We start from the raw sequence: 24,955 nt of genomic DNA on the forward strand, positions 1-24,955 counted from the left end.
ATGTTTCTGGTGGATTGTCATTGTTTTCCATGTGAGATACAATTGCACCATGAGTGAAGTTATACACCAAGTCGTTGCCTGTGACTTTAGATGCTCTGAAAGGACGCATGGAGCATATTCTTTATCAGTATGTTTCCTTTCAAGGTTAATTATCTGCTTTATTCTTGCAAGTGAAGACTCACCTTACCACAGATTTTCAAGAGTTACCTCAGCTATCGTATTGTTAAACATTTAACACGTCCAAAAGTGTAGTTTAACTGCATGTAGTGTGGACCAATATAGACACTTTCAAAGTGCTAAATGTAACGGTGCATGAGTTTAATTAACATTGTCATTTTTGCTTTGTGTTTTACTTTATTATAGAGGTGTGGCCTTACCTGAATGATCTGGTAGAATATCTATCTTCATGTTGCTCTTGCCAAGCTTTAAATTAGATGCTTTTTACTTTTACTTGAGTAGGTAAGTTTTAACCAGAGTAAGTTTTTCTTTTACTCGAATACAGTAGTCGTATTCTTTTTCCACCTCTCCAACTTGAAAACGTAGCTGCTAACTAACTTTAGATCAACCTAAAGGAAAGACAGAGGTGAAGCCGAGCTGAGCCCTAAGCCAGAACAGGAAAAAAAAAACAGTGTAAATAAGCTCTCAGAGGGTTAAACACCTCCAGAGTTTATGTAATTCTAACATGCTCAGAGTTAAGTTTATGCATTGGAAAGTGTTAATATTTTAAAAGTTTTATTTTCTGAACTCTCAATGTTATTTTATCACACATTAAAGAGTACTTTTAGCATTTTATTTCAATTTGGAGTTTGCCACCTCATGTTTACCACCTGGGGAAAATTGATGTGTCCTTCTACAATGATAAAGCAGAAAGGCAAAGGAAATACAAGAGACAGCTCTTTGAACAGCAACACATCACCATGCTTTACATCTATTTCCACAGGTGGGAAGTCACTAACTTAGTGATAACTTCACCCATGGTGCAAAAATGTCTAACATAAACAACTAAAATCCACCAGAAACATGAGTAAAGGAATCCCAGCAGGGATCGCAGTACAACAGGCTACACATCTGAACACTCTGCCCAAGGGCATGATGGGCAAAACTCTGCCAACAGATTCCACAGATTTGAAATGTCAGTGGCAGACCGAGTTTGGATCAAGAACATGAACTATACATGTTAAAATGGGTGTACATGTGACTTCTGACACTTAGGCAAACAGCATGCTTTTGTTCTTTATGCTACCTGGTTTTCCTGGGGTGATTGCTACTTCTTTCACTTCAAGATTTTAACTTTTTTAACTTTGCTCTTCCAGGGCTTCTGTAATGATACACTTCTTAAACAAAAAAAAACTGTTTTGTCCTTTGTTCAGTCATATGTTAAGGTCCAAACTGCAACACCTTTCTTTAAATTGATTTGAGTTGTTGAATATGTTTGACGTTTTGGTTGTGATCGGTCATTATGGGTCTAGATCAGTGCTGTAAGGGGTCAAAAACTAGTGGGATAAGCGTGAAATTTGAATTGTCTACACCTTCTTGATATAGCTTCAATTGTAATACCCTGCACTTTAAAGCACAATAATACTGTGAAACCACAATTCCCATTAACAAGCAGATCAAGAGAATGATAGAAGTGCCTCAAGGGCTGATAAAGCAGCCACAGACCAACTGCATATCTTTACTCTCCAGTGATTTCAATCTTTATAACTATAAAAGTTCAGATTTTAAAGTTAATTAAAAGCAAAAAGCTTTGACAGAGAAAGCTTCACTCTCAAATGAGCTTTAGGTAAACAACATGTTGAAGTGAGTATGCTGGGGTAATTAAAAACATCAACAGTCTGAAGTTCCCATATGATGGAAGGTGCAGTCAAAAAAAGTCCTTCAAATGCTGGAATCTTACCAAACAGCACCATCTAGTGCACAGAAACAACGTTACAGCTGAAGTTTGACATAATAATGCCTGTGAAAGTATTCACCCCCTTCAGTGTTTTACCTTATTGTTTTTAATAAATCAATCATGGTCAGTATCATTTACCTTTTTTGACAACAACTTTTGAATGTCAAAGTGAAAACAGATTATTACAAAGTAATGTCAATTCAATAAAAATGTAATGCAAAATAAGTAACTGCATAAATATTCACCTCCTTCAAGTCAGTATTTAGTAGATGCACTTTATTTATACTTTATTTATAATTTAACTGAACAGAACTTTGATAACCTTTTCTCTGAGTTGCTTGGAGTATTCTTTTGTCTTCATGGTGTAATGGTAGCCAGGAATACTGATTAACCAGTGACTGGACCATCCAGACACAGGTGTGTATGTACTACGATCACTTGAGACACATTCACTGCACTCAGGTGATCCTCATTTCCCTAACTGTGAGACCAGTTGACTGAGCCTCTGTTGAATTACGTCATTCACTTCAAAGGGGATAAATAGTTATGCAATCACTTAGTTCACCTTGCATATTTTTATTTAAATGAATTATTTTATAGAAATCTGTTTTCACGTTGACACTGAAAAGTTTTTTTTTATAATAAACAAACACATTTTCTAAACAATGATTGATTTAGAATATTAATAAAAGGGTAAAACATCTAAGGGAGTGAATACTTTTCATAGGTACTGTAACACATCCTGCACAGGCTTCTGGTTTGAGCTGTTCAAGTATCCTTCTCACAGTCTAGATAGTGCTGTAAAAATGTAAACATCCAGAAATCACATCACAGGGAAAAGGGCTTACCAGTTCCAGATACCAGTCCCTGTGTGATCACATCGAGAAATAAACCTGGAACTAGAGGCAAAAAACCAACTGATTTCACAAATCCTTAACATATTTTAATTCCTGTAAAAAAAGGATTCATACAAAGTCATCTTTACAAAAAGTAAAAAAATACAAAAGCTGTTAAAGACACATCACTGCTGATAAAGACAGCTCTGACTTCTTTATAAATAACAACAAAATACCTTCTACAGTAATAAAAGGGTGCCTCAAGGACATTTTTTACATATTAGTTCTCAAAAATAGTAACCATGTTCTTATATCATTAACATTTAATTGTGTAATTACATTTAAATGCCATGGAAATTAATGGTTAATTTGATGCAGGGATGTAATAATGATGATACAAAATATTAGCTGTGATCCAATGTTTTCATAGTGATTTAACATTCAGACAGGTTGCCATAGAAAGAAGAATACAGCAGCTCGTAACCAGCTACATGAAACAAAACGTACAGTCTTATAGTAAAACACTGCAAATTCTACATGTTATGGTGATATATTTCACCATTAATTACATTTATAGATAACATAAGCTGCATTTTTAACAGAACTTATAGCACCTGTTCCATGTTTACAGAAAAAATAGGAAGCAACATGCAGCAAAGGAAAACTGTACCAGCCACACTGGCTAAAGAAAAATCCAGACATACATATAGTCCATGAGTTATAGGTGCTCATGTGACAGGCATCAAACGGAGCCAATAATGAATGATCTTTACACCACTGAAAGCACAAATCATGTTCAAAAGATGTGAATAATAATAATACAAAATAACAATGAGCAAATGAAGGAATTCGGTTCTGCTGACTGTCTGAAATCACGTCGAGGTTGTTAGAGGAGGTCTGTTTTTATTTCCACAACAGAGTGAAACTATTAAGATGAGATCTTCCTGAGAATGTCTGTTTGTTCCGTGACAGCTTGAGACGATGCATTACGTCAATAGTTTGGCCCTTTGCTGTAAGGATCCCGCCTCATCATGCTACCATAGCACATGGATGGATCACACACCCCAGGCTGGCCGGGTATGCCAGGATTACCGCTTTTGCCCTCTGCCCCGTTTAGACCAGGAGACCCAGGCTTACCTGGAGGACCTGGCTTACCATACCCCTGGGGACCCATTGGACCTGAGAAAAAAAAGTCATTATCAGACCAATGGAAGTGTTTATATTTGTAGAAGACAGTAAATATCTGACAACATTTGAATTTCCCCAGTGAATTAGACTCTCAAGGAGAAACCAAGTACAACTCATAGACTGTGAAGAACATGGATATAGTGGGGGTTTCCAAAGATGTATTGAGTGCTCGGTCTGTGGGAAAAAGTAACCAGCCAGGGGGGTCCAATAGATAGCCCTCCCCGGTTCTTTAAACAAAGTGAAGCCCAAGAAATAAGATATATCATGGGAAACTCCAACACTTAAATTCCCTGAAGTCTGGTGAATTTTTAGGCAACAAATTGTGGTGGGAATTCAGTTATGTGAAAGGAAGACAAGCAGTTACTAACTGATTATATACAAAATTTCCAGGCCTGGGAAAGTGTGCCAGATGCCCGTGAAAGCGCAGCTGCCGTTCCTTTATCAAGCAGCGGACTCTTCCCATTCCTGCCTTCCTGATTAGCTCCAAAAGATTAGCTTCATGTTTTTGCTGCAAAGAAAAATTTTTGATCTAGATTTAAGATGATACACTGTTGAAATTAATCTCAAATGTACAGGAAAAGTTAGTGGCAACTTGATAATCACGCTGTTTTATTAAGTTGATAGAAAAAGTAGCTACTGTAATTAAGTGACCATTAGGCTGTTCGGCTAACCCTCAGTGACATCACTTATAAGCTGTTTTGATGTCCAGTGATGTTGGCTGCCAGAGAAGAAATCCAGTCTCAAAGTCACTTTGCATGAACCTGGCAACAGGCAGGAGGAGTTGAGGCAGGCCTAATGTGTCCACGTGAAACTCAGACCAGCCGTCCCCAATCATGCATAACTCCTTGAGTAACTGTAGTCCGGTGGGGTTAACTGCTAGCCCAAGCCAGGGCACCTAATCCTAGCTCTGCTTCCCCTACCCTCTTGCCAAGCCTGGGTCTGTTGAATGCAGCAATTCTGTTTTGACTGCGATAACCATGTCGTGGGGTAGGTAAGGAAGAGAATGTCTCAGTGTTGGCATGGTGGGTGATGGGAGCTGGCATGGGGGGGGGGCTGGTTCAGGATGCTGGAGATCACTGTCAGCCCTCTGGAGGTGTCATGGGACTGACTGAACAAAAATCCAGTGAAGGAGGGTTCCCACTTGACAACCCCGGCAAAGTGTTGGCTTCTTGCTGCCCTTTGGTCAGCTTGATTGACTTGTAGAGGCAAATAGTAAGTATTAAACTGGGTTTAGGAGCTTCTTCACTGAGTGCTTATCTGAACACAAGTATCTTGTGTTTGCTTCAGATGTGTTAATATATATGACATCCAGTGAGTTGTAAAACATTCAACTCTCCTGCGCCATGTGCCAATAAACACATGAGCTGTTTGAGGCTGTTTACATGTTCATTTCTACTGTGAATGCAGTGTAATTTTTGTGTTGAATGAACTTTAGGACTTTTTCAGCTATCCTAAATTAGAAATGCAAGGAACTGTAGGTTTTTTCATCTCTGTTTTGGCTTCATTTTTCAACATCAGAGGTTGCCACTTAGTGAAACTGAATCATTAGCTATATTCTTTTTACCTGGGGGCCCGGCTGGCCCTTGGTCTCCAGTGGTGGTTCGACCAGGACTCCCTTTCTCACCCTTGAGACCTGGTTCTCCTGCAAACATAAAAATACTTGCTTTAAGCCTCAAGCAAAGGAAATTTATAACTGATAGTTAAGTCTGACACCGGCTTTACCTTTCAGCCCGTTAATTCCATGGTGCCCTGGTCGACCAGGGTGGCCTGGCTGACCCCTGGAGCCCATAAGTCCAGGAAGACCCCTGAGTCCCTGGGGCCCCATTGGACCAGGAGGGCCAGGAGATCCAGGCCGGCTTTGACATCTTGTACAGCTACCCTGCTGGTTACTCATCAACAACAAAGGCAGCTCAGCTAGGATGAATGACAATAGAAAGATATTAAAATCTGATCTGTGGTCAAAACAAAGAGAGACAGGTTATCAGTCTATAATGAAACTCACACTGAAGTATCTCCCTGCAGATCTGTCGGATGTGACTGTCTGACATTAGACTTCCCTGGAATGAAAAATGACGGAATATGTTGATTCATAGTAATTTTTGCAATATATCATCATCATATTAATTAAAAAAACCTTTATATTTTAACGACATTTAGCTCAATGTATATAGCAAACATACAGATCGTCCTTCAGGTCCAGGTGGGCCTGGTGGACCTGTGTCCCCCTGCAGCCCTCTGGGGCCAGGTGGTCCTGAGTGACCAGACTGTCCAGGCCGCCCCACTTGACCTTCTTGGCCTCTCTGTCCCGGTTCTCCTGCTGTCCCTTTCTGGCAAAAAGACCAAGGGAGTTAGAAATACAACAACTCAGTTTGGGTGGAGGTTCACTGTTTACTGTTTACTTGCATTCAGCTAAACATACCTCTCCTTTTTGTCCTGTTGGACCAGTGAAGCCCTGTCAAAGAAAGTCAGGATAACTCAGTCAAACTTAGGGTAGGGAGCACATGCCTCAAAAGAGCTGCTAGATCCTTAAAATAGATTAATTATTGTGAAAAGAGAGAAATCCTTATCTTTTAATCCAACAAAACATACAGTTAAAGAGACTTAAAAATGTTTTTGTTAGATATAAAATAATATTTGACACAAATCAGAATCATGCAACATTATGTTACAGCCCCACCTGTGGGCTAAATAAAGGGATTTTGCAGTATAACATAATATGGCCCCATCATTTTAAATGAGATGAATAGATATCCATGCGTGAAGAAAATGTAGAGTGTGTTAAAAGTCAAATTTCATGAACTTCATGACAAGTTATAAACAGATTACATAAATATGTGTAGGGAAGCTAATCATATAATCATAGTACATAAAGGTAATCTTACTGGTTTTAACTGGTTTTAATCTTAGCTTACAGACAGACAATTTTGTGTTTGGGGGAATGCTCATCTTAACTTTATGAAATGAAATCTGGTGTTCCCCAAGGTTCAGTTGTAGGCCCTAGACTTTTTAACATGTTACAGCATTAATTTCAACAGCTATGCTAGTGACACAGAACTGTACATCGCTGTCTCCTGATGACTCTTGATGCCCTACTGTATTTTAGATATTAAATCATGGATGACAGAGAACTTTTTACAGCTGAACTAGGACAAAACTCAGATGTAGTCGTTGGTACATGGGCTAAGAGAGAAACTGCTCAGCAAACTCCAAGCATCATCTTTAAACCATGTCAACAGGATAAAAATCTTGGTATCATTTTTGAATCAGAGCTGAACCAGATACCTAGGATGTGAAAAAAAGCATTACCCAAGTGCAACCCTTTCTTTCTCAAGCCAATGCGGAGACATTAATTCATGCTTTTATAACTTGTAGAGCAGATTACTATAACACTCATCTTTCTGGTCTCCCCAAAAAGAACATTTCAGAGCTGCAGCTGCTTCAAAACTCAGCTGCATGAATGCTGACAAAGACCAGAAAGAGAGCAATCATAATTCTAGTTTTAAGGTCTCTGCATTGGCTCCCTGTTTGTTTTAGAATTGATTTTAGGATTCTTTAACGGGTTTTTAAAGTTCTTAATTGCCTTTCCCTTTCTTAGTTATCTAATTTGCTCTTACCTTATGAGCCCATTAGAACCCTGAGGTATTCTTGAAGTGCTCTGTTAACAGTATTCAAAATCAGAACTAAAACATATGGTTGTCATTGTGGTCCCTGTTTGTAGAACAGCTTACCTGAAACCTGAGGGCCGCAACTAATGTTGTTTTTTAGTAGGTCATTCTCTTATTTTATCATAATTGACCTACTTCTCTTCATGTGTGAGGGCTGGTTGGGATGGAGTCATGTTTTCTATTATTAATTTTGTTTGTGTGTAAAGCACTTTGTGTTATATTGTTTTGTATGAAAAGTGCTATACAAATAAAGATGCATTCACTGATGGTTACAGACCATATAATGTGAATAAGTAAAAAGTGTTGCAACAAGAGTGCAAAAAAAATGTCTTGGAACATTGCCTCCCAGTGAAGGAATTATTGTGCATTATAAATGGCCACAGGATGGCGCTATTCACATTTAGAATTAAGCTGCAGTGTCTTTGGTATTCCATTATGACAGACAAAATGACATGAAGCCTTCTGAGGGAAATTATTCATACATATATGACTCCGAAACAAGCTCAAACTCACACGCTCCCCAGGTCGACCAGGCTCTCCCTTTCCCCCTGTTAGTCCCTGAAAAACATAGATTAAAGTCACATATTAGAAAATGAAATTCCAGTTTCTAAAACTGGTCTTTACTGCTGTAGTATATGCCATAAAATAGGGGTGCAAGACTGATAAGCTGTATACATGTAGAAAATAAGACAGATCTGCCGTGAAGGATTTCATCTCCAGTTACCAGTACAATAACTTGTATAAATTCATTACAACATGAAAAACAGTAATCTTTGATTAATGTTTTTGTATGTGTCTGTAATAAATTAGCAAATATAATTTACTGCAATTGTCTCTGTAAAATTTAAATTACACAGGATAAAATACATTCCAGGGAAAAATGGAAAAGAAAATAATAACCAGTAAATCCACTGTTCAAGCCACTGAAAAAGTAGCTTAAGTTGGCTTAAATTCTGTGTTTAGCTTATTATTATAAAGCAATAATAAGCATTTGAGTTCAATATAAATGTCAGTACTGGTTTAATGAATTTTGATTAAAGCTATGTATTTATTCCTTTTATTGATGTATCAGTGGCCTAATTATAATAGTCTAGTTAATAGTTCCCTACCATTTGTAACAATTTGGCCCTCTGGCATGGAGAACTGTATCAATGTGGCCCTCTTGGCACCCAAAGTTGCCTGTCTCTGCTGTAGACTTTACTCCAGGTTTGAACTATAGACTGTATCCCATTCAACACATAACTGATGAGTATTTACAGTAGAAAATGGGCTCTAATGTGTTTTAAATGCAACACTTTAACACCATTGGATTGGATTACATAAATATGGCTGTGATTTCTTGTTCCATTCCAAAGTTAATTGTGTTTGCATGACATGAAATTGATTCATTTTAGCGTAAAACCATGTTGGAAGTCAGAACAGCACTTTTCCATTTATAATTTCCAGTGGACTAAAAGAGCTGACACATGGTTGTTTCCCAATCCAGTTTGAAATATATCATACATGAGGCTTTATTTCCACTGGAATCTTTAAATGTATTGACTTCAGTGTTATTCAAAGAAAATACAATCCATTCCTCCATATAGTCAGTCTAGGTCATTGACCTGCAGTGTTGCAAAAAACCTTTAATTAGTTATTGAATTATTGACTTGATAAAGCTGATTTATGGCATTCTGTGGGACCAAAGTCTCAATCCTACACCTTATGGTGAAAAACCGAACATAAATACAAATGTGTGAATTCAAGTTTGTGTTATTTTAGATTAGCAATACAAAGATCAATAAAGTCACAGTGTGATCTGCTTGCGTGACTGAGTGAACAGTTTGTGGCTCACCATCACTCCCCTTTCCCCTTGATTTCCTCTTTGTCCCTGATAAAACAGAAATGATGAGAACCTTTTGTTACACACAGGAAAACAAACAATAGTAAAAAATGATATGCAAAGCATAAAAATGTGCAATGCATCATTTTACTCCTTTAAAATGGATTTATGCAAATCTTTGCACACTTGTCCAAAAATACAGTTTAACAAACTACAATTCTGTTGGTGACATAGACGTAAATCTGTTATTATACCTTAGTGTTTGCACAAAACAAACTTTATGATTAATATAAACAGAAATCATTGGATAATTGATCTGATTGGATTCACCCTGAACAGAAAACAACAACAAACTGTGAATTTCTGTACATGGAACAGTCTTAACTGTGCAAATAAGGAGGAATTCTCAGTGTTGCAACACCAGCAGAAAAACATGTTGGTATAAATACCTTGCTGCCCTTCAAGCCTGGCATGCCTGGGTGCCCTGGCTGACCTGGACTTCCTGGTTCTCCTGCACTTCCCTTTTTTATTTATCGAATAGAACAAGAAATTTGTATTAAAGTGAATGCACATAATCTATTCAGAGTTGTTCTTTAAACTTAAAATCACTATTATGTAATAGATGAACATACTAGCTCAGTTTAAGTTTTACTGATAACACTGCTTTTTTAAATCAGACATTAATCCATCAGGTTCACAGTGGACTTGTAAACTTACAGCAGGTCCCGGTGTTCCTTGAATACCTTGACTTCCACTTTCGCCCTTACTCCCCTAAACAGAGATTTAAAAATGTGTTTTGTTAATAACTCATATAATTGAATTACATCAGAACAACATCACATCACAGTCTGCACTGCAGCATACCACCATTAGATTTAGCTGTGCTGAGGCTCAACTTCTAATTGAGTCTAGTCGTATGTTTTCGTTTCCAGTTGAACGAGCCTCAGTAATTGCAGTCTGAAGCTCAGCCATAAAATCAAAGTATCGCCTGCCTTTCCAAAACTGGGTTTCACTCATGTGCCATTGACCAATACACACTGGCCTGTTCAGGGCCGATCAGCTAATGAAAAGTGATCAGGAGACAGCCCTTCCAGACCAGACAAGCCCAGACTGCTTACGTTTCCAATAAGATTCCACTGACGAAAGCAGTTAGAGCTTAATCATTGCTTAATTTAGCCCCGTCAGTGAGGCCAAGAAATCGTTACTCGTGCAAAACTGTATTTTAGAGAAACAGTGACCAAACAAAATATGCAATACTTTTCTGCCAGATAGCTTTGTATGCATTTCAGCCTTCTCTGTGGCTGGAAATATATGAATTGCAAACTAGTTTTCCTGCACAATGTACGATGCACAGGCTGGACAACAAAGTTTTTTGGAAAGTTATGTCAAGATATGACATGCCATATTGAACCACTTTGCTCTTTAGCTACGTTTTAACTGTATTTTACTTGACATGGCTCAGCCTGCAGCTTGTTACTTTCTAATACTAGCATGTGTTGATTGATCTGCATTATTGACTTTTTTGGGTCACAGTTTGAGCCGACATGCTAAGAGCCTCAGGGATGCAGAGAGGGATAAAATCAGATTATATGTAGTGCACAGTTAAGCTATGTTAAAGACTATTAAATCTTCTTGATGACTGCTGGTAGGATAGAACTCAGACATGATTTCTGCTAACTTCATTGCAGCTTTGCATCACTTACAATACAGCTGTTTAGAGATGCTCAAACAAGATTTTAAAACGGACAAAAGCAATTACCTTAGGTCCGGTTTGCCCTTTTAAACCAGGTTCACCAGGTAAGCCCATCTCACCCTACAGCAGAGAAGAAGAATTGTTTTGTCAAGTCATCCATTCAGTATGAGTAAAAACTTGTGTGCCCTGATCCTTTACACAAATAGTCTTACACATGACTTACAGGTGGGCCGGCTGATCCTTTGAAGCCCTTTGGACCAGGCAAACCAGAGTCCCCCTACAAAATAAAATAATCATGCCAGTTAAACATAAAAAATCAGTCCAACATAACACAAACATGAGACCCTCCTTGTGTGGATTATTATTGATATATATACAGTCAGGTGCATACGTTTTAGGCCTGTAGGATGCTAAGGATTCATCACTTGGCCTGCAGTGCCACAACCCAAGGCCAGGTCAGGCGTGGAGTCAAGCTTGACACATGTCGACATACTTGTGTCGCTTTGGCAGTCAAGGTCAAGCTCAATGGCTTCTCTTTTGCTTAGGCCTTGTCACCCCTGGTAATACGCCCAAAAACTGTACTTGCGTCATCCACGGTAGGACTGGGGGCTCGTGGCAACACTACTACCTGCCTTAATGGTACCCTAGGCCAGTGGTTCTCAACGTTTTCAACCCACGACTGCCAAAATAAAGGTGCCAGAGACCGGGGACCCCCACTGTACCTGAAGGGGGCTGAACAAAGCGATGCACATTCAAGAATTGTCATGTGGAGACAAGGCCGCAATTAGGGGGCATAAAGGGGAGAGTTTTCTGAGGCCCAGCCAAACTGGGGGCCAGCAAAATCATGGTCCATTGTAAAGTTAAGCTGTGGTATTTTATATTTTAATAAGCACTCTTATCAAAGAAATGAATATCTTTTAAATAAATTTATGTAGTAAGTATCCCTCTTAAAATGTAAATCCTAGAGTTTAAATATGTTAAATAGCTAAAATGAGTTAATAATGCCAAAAAATGTGGGAAAAGGTGGAGAAACTGGATTTTGAAATGTTGCAGAAATGGGTTAGAAGTGCCAAAAATTAAATTAAAGTGGCAAACAATAACCAAAAATGGGTTAAAGTGGCAACAACAGGCATATATTAAGTGGTAAAAGGGGATTAAAAAATGGCTGAAATGGTGTTAAAGAGGCAAAAAAAGGTGTAAATTTGGTTAAATGGGATGGAAACTTGAAATAAACTGGCAAAAAAGCATTAGCTGAGGCAGAAATAGCCAGAAATGGGCATATCAAATTGCTAAAGGTGGCTTAAAAAATGGTAAAGAGGGGTTAATAGTGGCAATAATGGGTCAACAGAGCCAACAGTAGGAGAGTGGCAAGATGTGGTTTAGAAGTGGCAAAAACAGGCATTAAAGTTGTGGAAAGGGTTTAAAATTGACAAAAATGGCTATTAAGTGGCAAAAATGTGTTAAAATGAGCAAAATTGGTGTGAAAAGTGACAAAAATGGGTTAAATTTGGCAAAATTGGTGTTGGTGTAATTCAATAAATATTCAGAGTTTTTTAAGACACCCTCTCAGTGTCTCGCAACCCCCAATGGGGTCCCAACCCCAACGTTGAGAACCCCTGCCCTGGGCCATGCTCACTCACCACAGTCACCCCTTATATTGCCCTTGAGGTGTGGACTTATTTTTGGTACAGATTGTTTTCCCATGACCCCGGTACTATACAAGGACACACAGAGCACGATCAGCTCTCAGGCAGCTTACTCACCACATCTATGCCTTACTTTAGCCTCATTTTTGGCTCAAAAATACCTAAAAGTTCTGCACAGTACTGTATATATATATATACTTTAAGGCTCTTTTATGCTCCCTTAACATATGAAAATGTATAAGTGCATTTTCATATGGTACAGCTGCCACTAACCACTTCCAAGCATAAAAGACTGTCTGTTATGTGCCCATGTTTTTATTTCATTTAAGTTATTTGTACCGTCTTAGACAGAGTGATTGACATCCTGGATAAATCTCTACTTAAAAAAAAAATTTACAGAAGAAATTAAGCAACTTTGGGTTGATCACAGAGGATGGGATTAAGTTCACCACAGAAATGAATTTGTTATGGACTGAAAAGAAAACAAGAGGACAATAAAATGATAAATATTTGATATCACTAGTTGCTGATGATTTTTAACTCGTCCACTAATCTGTCTGTGAGTTTTTTTAAAGCGAAATAAGCCATTAAGTAGCAGTGGTGAAGTTTTTTGCATCACTGCAGCTGCACAGAGGCAGTGTTTTAACCAGTGTGTTGTGCTGAAAAGGATAATAAAGCATGTGATCAATGTGGTTAACGTATTGATACTGTCTCATATACACAGCGTGTTTACGCCACCTGCATAAAATGAATACAATTCCTGCTAAGTAAATTAACACATTATAAACTGCATTGGCCATGACTAACCTGACACGTCAGAAAGACTGTTTTATATATACATCGCATTGATATGTTTCACGTTCATCTGGGAAACCTTCCATACAAAGTGTTTAGGACGGTCAGGAGTTTTCAAACAATTCTCTGAAGGTGATTGGACGAACATTCTGTCATATTCATGACAGGTCAATCACAGCGACGAGACAGAATTAGGTTGTATGCATGAACAGTTGCACTAGTGAAGTCAGCTTGACATGCAAACTCTGCTGTAGTGCATGAGCAGCGGATCATGATGTCAATTTAACTATGCCAAGGCTGGTCAGGAGAGCGAAAACATCTTCTCCGCAAAGAAAAGACATTGGTGCATTTCTACCGTTAATATCTTCAGAGGCAGCAGCTATGGTACTAGTATACACCGTCTTACAGTTGAGCTCAACCTCCACTGTAACGATTGCAAACCCATGCCGAAGCAGGCCAGAGGAAGAGCAAAAAGATCTTTCTTATCTTGAAAGCTTTGGGTGTGGCTCTTTGTTCTTGTTTTACTGAAGAAATGGGGTGCAGTTCTGATTAAAATGCTGCTACATCTAAGCTTATTGCTACACACAGTCATTGCTGTCAGCCCTCTAGTACAACTAAACCCCGCCCCTAGCTACCCCCTCATTATTTCAAATGATGCTGATTGGTCCAAACAGTTTTCTGTATAGATTGAAGCTTTTCAAGATGGATTTGCCTGATGACAGACTGGCAAATCCATCTGCTTTGCAAAGTTAGGTCATGACTGTGACCTGCCTATCTTTTATATGAGCTGCTGTTAATACTTTAAAGTTTCCTTGGAGGGGTTACAGGGGTATGCTTTACAACAGAGCTGTAAATAATCCTAAACCTCTGATGAGTTTATTTTACACATGCATTTAGAACATGCTGCCAAGGCAGGAACTCACCTTTTGTCCATTCAGACCCGCAATCCCTGGCAATCCAGGCATGCCCTGAGAGCAAGGAAACAGATTAAACTTAACTCTGCATCCATGTATTTAAGAAAAAGCACACAACATGGAATTATTTGCAATTGTTCAATTATGTTTTCAGTTTCCTTTCTTTCACAGTTAAATCAAAATGTCATCATGTCAGCAGCATTTGTAGCCAATTTCTCAATACAAGCAACTATAAATGATGAACCTGTAATTTCAACTAAAAAGTTAAATCCCTAGTTACTGTTGGCCAAACAGGAAAAGTGGAGAAATGTGCTCTTGGTTTTCTGAGGCTCAGTTCTTGTTGATAATCACTGAGTAAATGTAATCACTTCAAAAGTAGAATTTATCCTACTTTAAACAACACTGATGTTCATTAATGCACCACCATCTAAGGTTTCATTGCTTGTCAAACTGTATGATCCTTAGCTGATTCATATATCCTGCAAATGAGATTTGCATGTGTTCTTTTAATCTGATAGATGCAATAATACAACAAGTAATTGCTAATGAAATAAGCTTAAAAAAAAGTAAAATCATAAACAAATGTATGGATTTATGTTTTCAATACATTAAGTTTCTCTTCCAGCAAATCTGCCCTTGAAAGCTTCTTAAGAAGTTTGTTTTATTGTTTTCTTCTAAGATAAATGCTTGCAGATGATGGGCAAGGCAAGGCCTTGTGCTTAATGTTTTATTAACATCTGTGGATAAGGAATTGATTACACAGGCAGGCAGTGAGACAGAGCTATAGAAAGAGCCACAAAGGCACATACACTTAACCTATTGGTGAAGAAATCCCCGTCTTAGCGATGCTCTCTTTATCTTGTTTTAACTTGAGGATCTTCACTATGAACTCTGTCTCCTTGGATACATCTCTAGCTCTTTTGTTCTGCTGGGGAAACATGGCTTTCAGCCTTGTGGAGCAACTGAGTCATCTTTTGTCGATGCATCACAAACTTTTGGACCGCACTAATAATCATGATCAGTGGGGTGGCTTCCCAGTTGAAACACTTTCTTCCTAAAACAGATTTGCCAAAGCACCACAGCATTCCCCCTATGAGTTATGTTCACTGCTTTGGATTATAGCATGAGACTGCTTGTTACATAACAGGGTTATCCTGGGATGAACTACAAGGGGAATACCCCTAATTTACAGGCTGTCAGGGGGACTCTCCGTAGTGCTGACAGTATGTTCACACACTTCACTTGTAGTACAGTGGAAAAAAAGTAATGCATGCACAGCTAAAAGGTTTGTAAATCAGTTCTTGTACAGTATTACAGCGCTTTTTTATGAGCCAGTTTCTCCCAGCATTATTTAATGTCAGCTACAATTTGTGTTTGTCTTGAAAAGACTTTGGAAAACATAATGTAACAAAGCACTAAAGTTTCCCTTCTAAGGTTTCACATGATGTGGCGTATTCCAGAGTCTGATCCGAGTATAAATTTGATGAAACCTTTGATTTCTTGGAGAACTAGTGAAGCTCAGATAGTCTACAGAATACAGTATATATATATATATATATATATATATATATATATATATATATATATATAATGATAAGGGCTGTCCAACTACTAATTTTTGATAGTGTATGACTGTTGCTTTGATGGTTATTCATAACTAATCTTTTTTTTTTATCTATAACTAAAACAATCCTTTCTTACTAGTGTTGTGACATGATTTTATGCTGTTGCCTTTTAGATTTATGACTTAAATGAGTGCTGCACTGCTACATCAGTGTGAAACCATGACCTAGAGGTAAAGGACTGCTTCAGAATGCTTATTTTGTCAAATTCAGTTTTTAACACTATTATAAATTACAAAAGGACTGCATGTACAAACTGACTCACTGAAGTCAAGAGATCCCTGGTCAATGCAACAGCATTTGCACCTTTCAAAAGTTCCACTTTGGTTGCTTTTAATGTGTAAGTAACCCAGTTAAGGTTAACAATTAAGCTCAAGACCTCAAGAACTGTTCTTTGTGATACTTTTACATTTTTTAATTGCTTTTTGGTATTTTTGCAGCTGGGTTGTATAAGATACTTGGTAGGGATGCACGATATTATCGGCAGTATATCGGTATCAGCTGATAATAGCTTAAAAAGTTAATTATCAGTGTCTGTCATTATAACATTTACATTGATCTGTGAAGTTGTGACATCATAATTAAGCGCACGTGATGACACCGGACTTGCGCTAACAACAAAATCAACATGACGGTTGTGTGGAAGAAGTTTGAGGTGTGGGAACAAGACAGCAAAGTAGCTGTTTGCATCGCATGTAAAGTACATGTGATGTGAGGAGAACTCAACAACACGCCTTTAACACCACCAGTTTAATTTTGCATCTAAAAACGATGACTGATGACTACAAGGACTTTCTTAAGATAAAGAATGACAAATCCTCGTGCCAGGGTGTAGGAGCCAAACGTAAGTTTTGGAGATGCATTTGAGTGTAGGTGGGTTTTGGTTTATGCACGGATTAATGGGTGTGGTTTTTGGTGGCATGGCGGTGATCAGTTAATTTACTTCACCTGTGCACCTGTGGTGTGCTTCTGCTGGAAGTTGGAGTGGGATGAGCACAGGGAGGACATTTTCTGTTGACCGCACGTTCTTGGTTAGAATTTGACCTATTATTAGGTTTTTGTTCGGTAAAGTTGTTCAATGGTAAGATGCAGCGCTATGTAAATAAACTGGGTTTGGTGCGATAAAGTAGCGAGTCCACGTCATCACTTTGACCCCCGTGTTTAGCCTGCATGGTATTGGTGTTTTTTACAGTGGAAAAAATATAATCAAATATCAGTATCGGCCAAAATGGGTTTTAAAATATCGGATATCAGCATAAAATCCAATATCATGCATCCCTAGTACTTGGCAATAGTATTGCAATTAGCCTCCCTTGATATTTGAGTGTGCTGGCCTTTTAAGAATGACGTGCTTAGAGAAGCTAGGCTATACAGCATAGCAGATGGGTACTGCAGCAATTTTATGGTAAACATTGGTCAAAAAACAATGTTTTCTCAATTATACTCTCTGTCAGAATGTTTTGAAGGGTTTCATTTTTCACACAGAAAGCCTCTGTGCTAGGCACTATTTTGTAATGCAAGCCTGGGCTACCGGCGCTGTATAGCCTAGCTTTTCCAAGGACTTCCTGTTTGAAGGAATACCTCTCACTGAGATCTCTGGAGCCTGATGACACTGCTGTTACCAAGTACCTCATACAACCCAACATCAAAGATACTGAAATATCCCTTCAGATTGCGGGTACTTAGCCTTAAAACTTAATTTGAATGTGAAATAAAAGCAGAAACTTCTAGACGGTTGAATGTCACATTAGCTTAATTGTAGAAAAAAGAACGTGTTATGGATAGAAAAGTAATAAAAATTGGAAGGGAAATTGTAATCATTAAAATGTTTGATATTACAAGGTGCAGATTATTTTTGACTTGCATACTGAGCACTACTAACCACATTCCACCTAAAACAACAAAATAGCAGATGACTGATGCTGTTTAAAAAAAAATATTGTGGTAATTTTGGACTTTAATTGCATTACAATTAACACAGTAACATTAAAAGCCTTAGTAATGGTAAATGTCTGTTTTTGACTCACCGGATGGCCTTCCCTTCCATCAGCACCAGGAATGCCGTTGGTCCCAGCTTCTCCCTATTGCATTGGAAAAGCAGATAAATTTAACACATTGCATAAACTATAATTAAGTGATAAACAATTAATTTGACTCGTCATTGTTTATTTTTTTATATGTCATGTTGGGTTTATTACAAAGGATTTTTCTAAAACATAAAGATTGCCTTTGGTGTTTATTGTTGTCAAATTGAGTTTGGAAAAGACTAAGGAGACACCAGCACTGTATGACTACATTTCCATGGTTGCCAAACATCAACAACACAACTTTGGGGAGCAGCAACGGCTGTGAAGAATAAATGTGTATGCTTAGCCAACCTCATGTCTCTATTCTTCTCCTCATCTCTGAATGAACTTTGTAACATACTGTAAACAGACCTTTTCTCCCGGTCTCCCTGGAAATCCATCCTTTCCATCCCTCCCAGGTGTTCCCTGGAATCAAAGAGAAGGGGGTTTTAAATGTTTGTTTAGGAACAGGAATTCAGGACTTGATTGTGATTTTTTTATGATACCTACAGGTTTTCCTGGATAACCAGGGGGCCCGACAGGCCCCATGCTGCCTTTTTCACCCTGGAAATATCACACCAACAATTTAACTTGTTATAACGTGTTCAGTGATTCTGCTGTTTTTTCTGATTGTGATTGGCCAGGCTCTTACCACTTGCCCAGCAATTCCCGGTAGCCCTGAAATTCCTGGGGTTCCAACTGAGCCCTGAGAAGAGTGAGAAGACTTTAGAGTATCATTTGATACAATCAGGTTCTTGCCTACCTACCCCTGGACTTAACTGGCTTATTTTTACCTTAAAACAGAGTTGAATTTGGCATCACATATTGTACAGCACAGAACAAGGACACATTATGGACCACCAATAAACTCAGCACGGTCACCAATTTACAGTCAGTATTCAGTACAGTGCCTATAAAAAATATTCACCCTCTTGAAGGTTTTATTCTTTTATTGATTTTAAAAATCAATATTGGTCAGCATATTTTTTTACACAAATGCATACCCCTCCCCCTTTTTAAATGTCAAAGTGAAAACAGATTTTAATAAATTAATATCATTTTAACAAAAATATGTGAGCTAAAATAAATGACTGCATAAATATTTACACCCTTAAAAGCAACTGACATAATTCAACAGAAGTCCACTCCAGCCAACTGGTGCTAGTCAACTCACAGTATGTGAAATTGGGATCACCTCAGTTCAGTGAATTTGCTTCAGGTGAATATAGTTTAAAGACAGCTGTGTCTGGAAAGTCCAGTCACTGGTTAATCAGTATTCCTGGCTATCATTAAACCATGAAGACAAAAGAACACTCCAAGTAGCTCAGAGAAAAAGTTACTGAAAAGTATAAGTCAGGGGATGGATACAAAACAATTCCAAGCCGCTGAACATCCCCCAGAGTTGAAGTTAAATCCATCATCGTAATTGAAGTAATATGGGCTTTATGGCATATTTATGTGTAAATCTGTCTGGATCAGGCCGTCCCCACAAACTGAGTACTGTACAAGAAGGAGACTAGTGAGAGTGGCCACCAAGACACCTATGACTGCTCTGAAGGAGTTAAAGGAAACAGAGGTGGGAGAGACTGTTCATACAACAACTGTTGCCCGAGTTCTTCACCAGTCAAATCTTTATGGGAGAATGGTAAAGAGAAAGCCACTGTTGAAAAAATTGGTATTAAAACTCAACTAGAGTTTGCTAGAAGATAAGTGGGAGACTCCATGGTCAAGTGGAAGAAAGTTCTTTGCTCTGATGAGACCAAAATGGTCCTTTTTGGCCATCAGATAAGACACTATGTTTGGCAGAAGCCAAACACTGCACACACCATCCCCACTGTGAAGCATGGTGCTGGCACTATCATGCTGTGGGGATGCTTCTCGGCAGCCAGGCTTGTAAAGGTAGAGGGTAAAATAAATGCGAGGACAATCTTATTCAGTCTGCAAGAGAACCACTGCTTGGAAGAAGATTGATTTTCCAGCAAGACAACGAGCCAAAGCATACAATGAAAGCTACATAGAAATGGTTTTAAAACAACAAGGTGAATGTTCTAGAGTGGCCGAGTGAAAGGTCAGACCTCAATCCAATAGGTGTCCAGATGTGTTAGCCTGACTGAGACCAATCCACACAGACTCAGTGCTGTGATTGCAGCCAAAGGTGCATCTACTAAACTGACATGAAGGGTGTGAATATTATATATTTTTATCTAATTGATTTACTTTGTAGAAATCTGAGGATTTTTTGTCAAAGAGCCAAATTATATCGACCATGATTGAGTTATAAAATTAGTAAAAGGGTAACACATGCAAGGAGTGAATACCTTTTGTAGGCAGTGCATTAGTGAGCAGTTTTATGTAGACTCTGGAATAGACATGGATTCAGCAACTTCTTGGACATAAATTCAAGGACGTCATATGTTTTATTGCGTCATTTTGGCATTTTCATAATTGACCTATAACTAGATGTCGATTACGCCACTGTGGAATAGCTCTGCAACTTCAGGGAACGATGCGTCACTGCACTGTCATATTTTCATAATTTAAAAACATGTGGAACAAGGCAGGACATTACATCACTGAAAACTGTGCCATTCAATTCAAACAAATAACATACTCATCACTAACTGGATCAAGAAATTTAGTGGATGACTATGCTTTTCTTGTGGCAGCGTTTGCAAAAATATTTGTGCATAACAAGACACTTTGGTCAAAGTGTGGACAGTTTTTGCCTTTCAGACTGTAATGAAGTCTGTGCTGGTCTCAGGAACATGTGTTCATGTTCCACTGGTCTCAAAACATACATCAAAATCTCTCCAGCTTTGGCCTTTGCTCAGTTCTGTTAGCTGGCACGGTTTCAGTCCAAAACAAAAAAAAAATTGCTACGGCAAAAGGGATTTAGAGGCTGACTGGCTAGAAGTGCTGGAGCTCGTCCAGCAAAGACACAGCCATTGAAGCACACTGGTAGGGTTTTTGCTTTTATTGCCATAATGCTGCTCTAAGGTTTACTATTTTGTTGGATTGTGTCCAAATGCTACAGCTTACCGGTGTGTGTGAACATAAAACACAGACAGCTGTTCACATAAGTTGTGTAAGCAATGACTGCTGTGTTTGCACATCTCAGGTGTGCAGGAAAGTCTGCTTTTATAGTCAGATGGATTCAAGAGTGGTAGACACCCTCAATCCCCAAGCCATGCTGTGGGTTTTAAATTAGAAGGGGCTGATTTCTCTCTAAATGAATGCCGTCAAAATTGTCACAGTTAATGAACTACAGAAATCAATAGCGTAGATTTGATACCCGCGCAATTTGCAAAACGAATGTTTGTGCAAAGGTTATAAATGACTGTGGTCATGAACAAGGATCACACACTGTGAATACACAAACAGCCTTTTATTGGCAAACAGCCTTTCACTCTCTTGTTAGCCTGAATTATGCTCCTCTTACTTAATTTAGCAGACATTGCATGTTTCCGTTCTCCAGTTCCCATGCCAGGAAAAAGAGACTACACCCTTGGGTGGTCTTACAATAGGGGAACAATCTTAGAAGGTGGATATAAATCTGTTTTTTTACTGTACTACATGAGGGTTCCCTCTAAAGTTGAGACAGTTTAAGTGGCTCCCTGCTGACTGAAGGCTTCATGGTGATCAGAGATTGTTCTGTGGTGCATGGAGGGTCAGATTATACATAGAGGTCACGATTTTAACTATGTCAAGTCTTTTGGTTTCCATTTGTAGTGAATGTGCAGTATTTGCATTGACCAATCATGTACCAGTAGTAAATGTGCAGTCTTTGCATTGACCAATCACGTACCAGTAGACTGCATTACCAGTGTATAATGCAAAAATGTGTCATTTTGACAACAATAAACCAGCTTTATCAAAAGCTCCCCATTTTTTTGAAAATAAAGGTACTTCTGCAAAGTGCAAATACGGTGGCACTATTGAAAACTTAAAAGCTTTTCTGAGGTATTTTTTGTAAATCTTTCAAGTAGTATTTACTACAAAAAAAATTACAAAATTTGCAGTTACAACCTTGAAATTGTGTTGTACTGTCGGACCGAATAGTAACAGGTTTTCTTTTTTAAAAAAATGGTTTTATTAACTTTAACATAAAGAATGGCTGTATACAGCTGTATTTTTCTGAGTTGATGGAACACTAACTTTTAAGTAAACTGTACTCAATGACTCTAAGACTGTTTTGTAATTTTTCTTAAATTATTTAGCAATCATCTCTTAATCTGCATAGATTTCCCAGAATGCCTTTGGGCATCAGATACTTTTGCACCTGAGTGAAGTTACCCTCACAGTTAGAGAAGTCCCACCTGTAGGGACCAACTTCAGCCTAGCAAAGAGATAATGAACTGAACTCAGGAAGAGCACTGTCTGGGTTAAAGAGCACCGTTCAGTCTTTGTTACGTGTCGGTCAAGCCAGCTTACTTTGGGCGGCATGCTGTTCAAAATGGGAATATTTGAGACATAAGAGGAAAATTGCAGTGAATGAAAACAAGTATAGTATGTATTTTAGGCTACACAGGAAGCTCCACCCTGCGATTCCCTTAGACCATTGGAATCAGAGGCCCACATCTGCAGAAGGCCCTAAAGGACATGGCGGAGGAGGCGGAACAAGGGAGTTTTTGGCTCTGGCTATGCAGGAAAGACAAGACTTGGGGGAGAGATGGATCCTAGGGCAGCTGCAGGGGGCGTTAGGGAGACGTCCCTACCGCTGCTCCACCACCTAGAGATGTTCCGGGATTAAAGGAGCGAAACATCTGTGATGGGTGGCTCCCGGCTGATGACCTTGCAGCTGCCCTAACGGCACTGGCAGAAGTGCGTCAGGCAGAAATGCCCAGCAGGTGCGACACCTGTGCTCAAATCTAACTTGAGTTGTACTCAAAAACTAAATTTCAACTACTTAAAAACATTCATGTAATCAGTAACAACACATGTTTTGAGTAGTTTCAGCTTGTTCGGTTTTAAAGTGTGCAATTAGCACTGAAAGTAAGTCTTGCTTGGAAGCTGTTTCACACTAACTGCTGGATCCACCAGAACAAAAGACAAAACCACCTCCATTCCCAAAGGTACAAAGCAATTATCAGATGATGATAGATGATGATTGCTGATGGGTTCAAGATTGATGAAGTCTAAACTTAGTGATACAGATGTCAGCAAATTCAGTTAATAGATGAAAAATTTGAGCAATTTCATATGGCCCGAACAAAACATTGCACAAAATTGAATGCCAGATGGTGCATGTTTGAACTTAGAAGGATGAGTCTACTCTTGATTTTGGTTAGTTCACCACAAGAGTGGTGGAAATGCTGGATTAAAATGCTGTGAAATTTATGTGGAGGCATGTATGGTCCCCATAAGTGGAAATACACTGAATCCAAAGATCCTCTGACTTTTAACACTAGAAACAAATCCTGAAATTTTCAGTGACCCTCTGATGTTTCTCTACTTTGCCCCTACCCCTTTTTGGCAGATGGCTGTTCAGCAGGAGTCAGATTTGGCTTGAGGTTCCTGTCTGTTACAGCAACGGTTTTCCTTGATACTATAACTAGTGCTGAGCTCATGATGATTAATGTTGGGTCTTTATAATAATGTATCCATAGGTGGAAAAAGGACACAACTATTAGACTCAAGTACAGTTATTTTGGTTAAAATTTACTTGAGTAGAAGTACCATCTATAAATTTACTCAGGTAAAAGTAAAAGAGAGTAGATCTCCAACCAGGGTGTTCAGGTAAAGTCACATCTCTATAGCAGAGAAAAATACAAAGTGTCAGTTAAACATACTCTAAAGTGTCTATATTTGTAAATACATTTTATAGATGCTAAGTATTTTCCAATATGACAGAGCTGCAGTCACTCTTGAAAATCTGTGGTAAGGTGGGCCTCCTCTGGCAAGAACAAAGCAGAGAGTCAACCTAATGGCAAGACAATATTGATTAAGAATATGCACTATGCTTCTTTAAGGAGCACCGAAAGTCACAGGCAGGAACTCTAACTCAGTGGATAACTTCACCCATGGTGCAAATGTTTCTCACCTGAAAAACAACAACAATCCAACAGAAACGTGAGCAAAAGAACCCCAGTATGGATCACTGTAAAACAGGCAACATCCAAACACAACTAATTACATATAAAACACGTCTGAACACTCTGCCCAAGGGCATGACGGAGAACTCTGCCAACGGATTCCTCAGATTTGGAATGGCGATGGACAGAGCTTAAAGCAGTGACTCCTTACAGAGTTGAACTAACACTGGTTGTTCAGCACAGTCAAATAACTCCACAATGGAGTCAGAATGGGGTTTACATTACACTTTGGGGGTGAAAATCAACTCTGAAGTGTTTAGCCTGGGAATATCAACACAGACAGTTTTTGCAATGTACAACAGCTGATTTGGGATGTGATATGGAGTCATTCTCTAACTATTTGCTACTTGAGTAAAGTACACTTAGTTAAGTAAAAGTAAACATTATGATTGTACTCTAAAAAGTACAAGTACCCAAAAAACGAGTCAATCACAGTAATTTGGGTAAATGTAATTAGTTATACAAATAAGATTAAGTAAACATGGTCTCAAGTAAATTTTAGTTTATGACTAAATGCCTAAAAAAACAGTTGTAAGTGATGTTCAACAGTGAACATGGGTTACATTATGTGTGTAAAACAATGTTAAATTATCTGTGGGAGCATGTTAGCATTCTGATGTCTGATCATTCTGATCAGGCTAAACCCACAACTTTCCCAAAGTCCAATTCAACAGATCTGCTTGTAAGACAACAAACAAAGGATGATCAGTAACTTAAGTTGT

At 38.6% G+C, this 24,955-nt stretch overlaps 1 protein-coding gene and 1 long non-coding RNA gene across 9 annotated transcripts in view; one reads left to right on the forward strand and one right to left on the reverse strand.

Annotated features, from left to right (window-relative positions):
- LOC121510892 overlaps window positions 1-24,955 on the forward strand; it is a 123,875-nt gene that overhangs the window by 36,268 nt on the left and 62,652 nt on the right. The window lies entirely within an intron of this gene.
- Window positions 2,832-24,955, reverse strand: part of col21a1 (collagen, type XXI, alpha 1) — a 44,836-nt gene continuing 22,712 nt past the window's right edge. For 2 of the 3 annotated variants that reach the window (XM_041789224.1, XM_041789223.1), the window contains 17 exons: window positions 18,794-18,847; window positions 18,652-18,705; window positions 18,514-18,567; window positions 18,103-18,156; window positions 14,463-14,507; window positions 11,322-11,375; window positions 11,165-11,218; window positions 10,123-10,176; window positions 9,855-9,926; window positions 9,418-9,453; window positions 8,097-8,141; window positions 6,338-6,370; window positions 6,099-6,245; window positions 5,921-5,975; window positions 5,641-5,832; window positions 5,483-5,560; window positions 2,832-3,909 (listed from right to left, as the gene is read on the reverse strand). In XM_041789224.1, coding sequence (XP_041645158.1) covers window positions 3,722-3,909; window positions 5,483-5,560; window positions 5,641-5,832; window positions 5,921-5,975; window positions 6,099-6,245; window positions 6,338-6,370; window positions 8,097-8,141; window positions 9,418-9,453; window positions 9,855-9,926; window positions 10,123-10,176; window positions 11,165-11,218; window positions 11,322-11,375; window positions 14,463-14,507; window positions 18,103-18,156; window positions 18,514-18,567; window positions 18,652-18,705; window positions 18,794-18,847 — 1,269 coding nt within the window. In that variant the 3' untranslated portion in view covers window positions 2,832-3,721. Of the gene's footprint in view, window positions 3,910-5,482; window positions 5,561-5,640; window positions 5,833-5,920; window positions 5,976-6,098; window positions 6,246-6,337; window positions 6,371-8,096; window positions 8,142-9,417; window positions 9,454-9,854; window positions 9,927-10,122; window positions 10,177-11,164; window positions 11,219-11,321; window positions 11,376-14,462; window positions 14,508-18,102; window positions 18,157-18,513; window positions 18,568-18,651; window positions 18,706-18,793; window positions 18,848-24,955 lie in introns of those variants that run through there. The other variant, XM_041789225.1, reaches the window with a different exon arrangement.

This window comes from Cheilinus undulatus, linkage group 6, assembly GCF_018320785.1.
Source record: "Cheilinus undulatus linkage group 6, ASM1832078v1, whole genome shotgun sequence".
Classification (NCBI taxonomy): domain Eukaryota; kingdom Metazoa; phylum Chordata; class Actinopteri; order Labriformes; family Labridae; genus Cheilinus; species Cheilinus undulatus.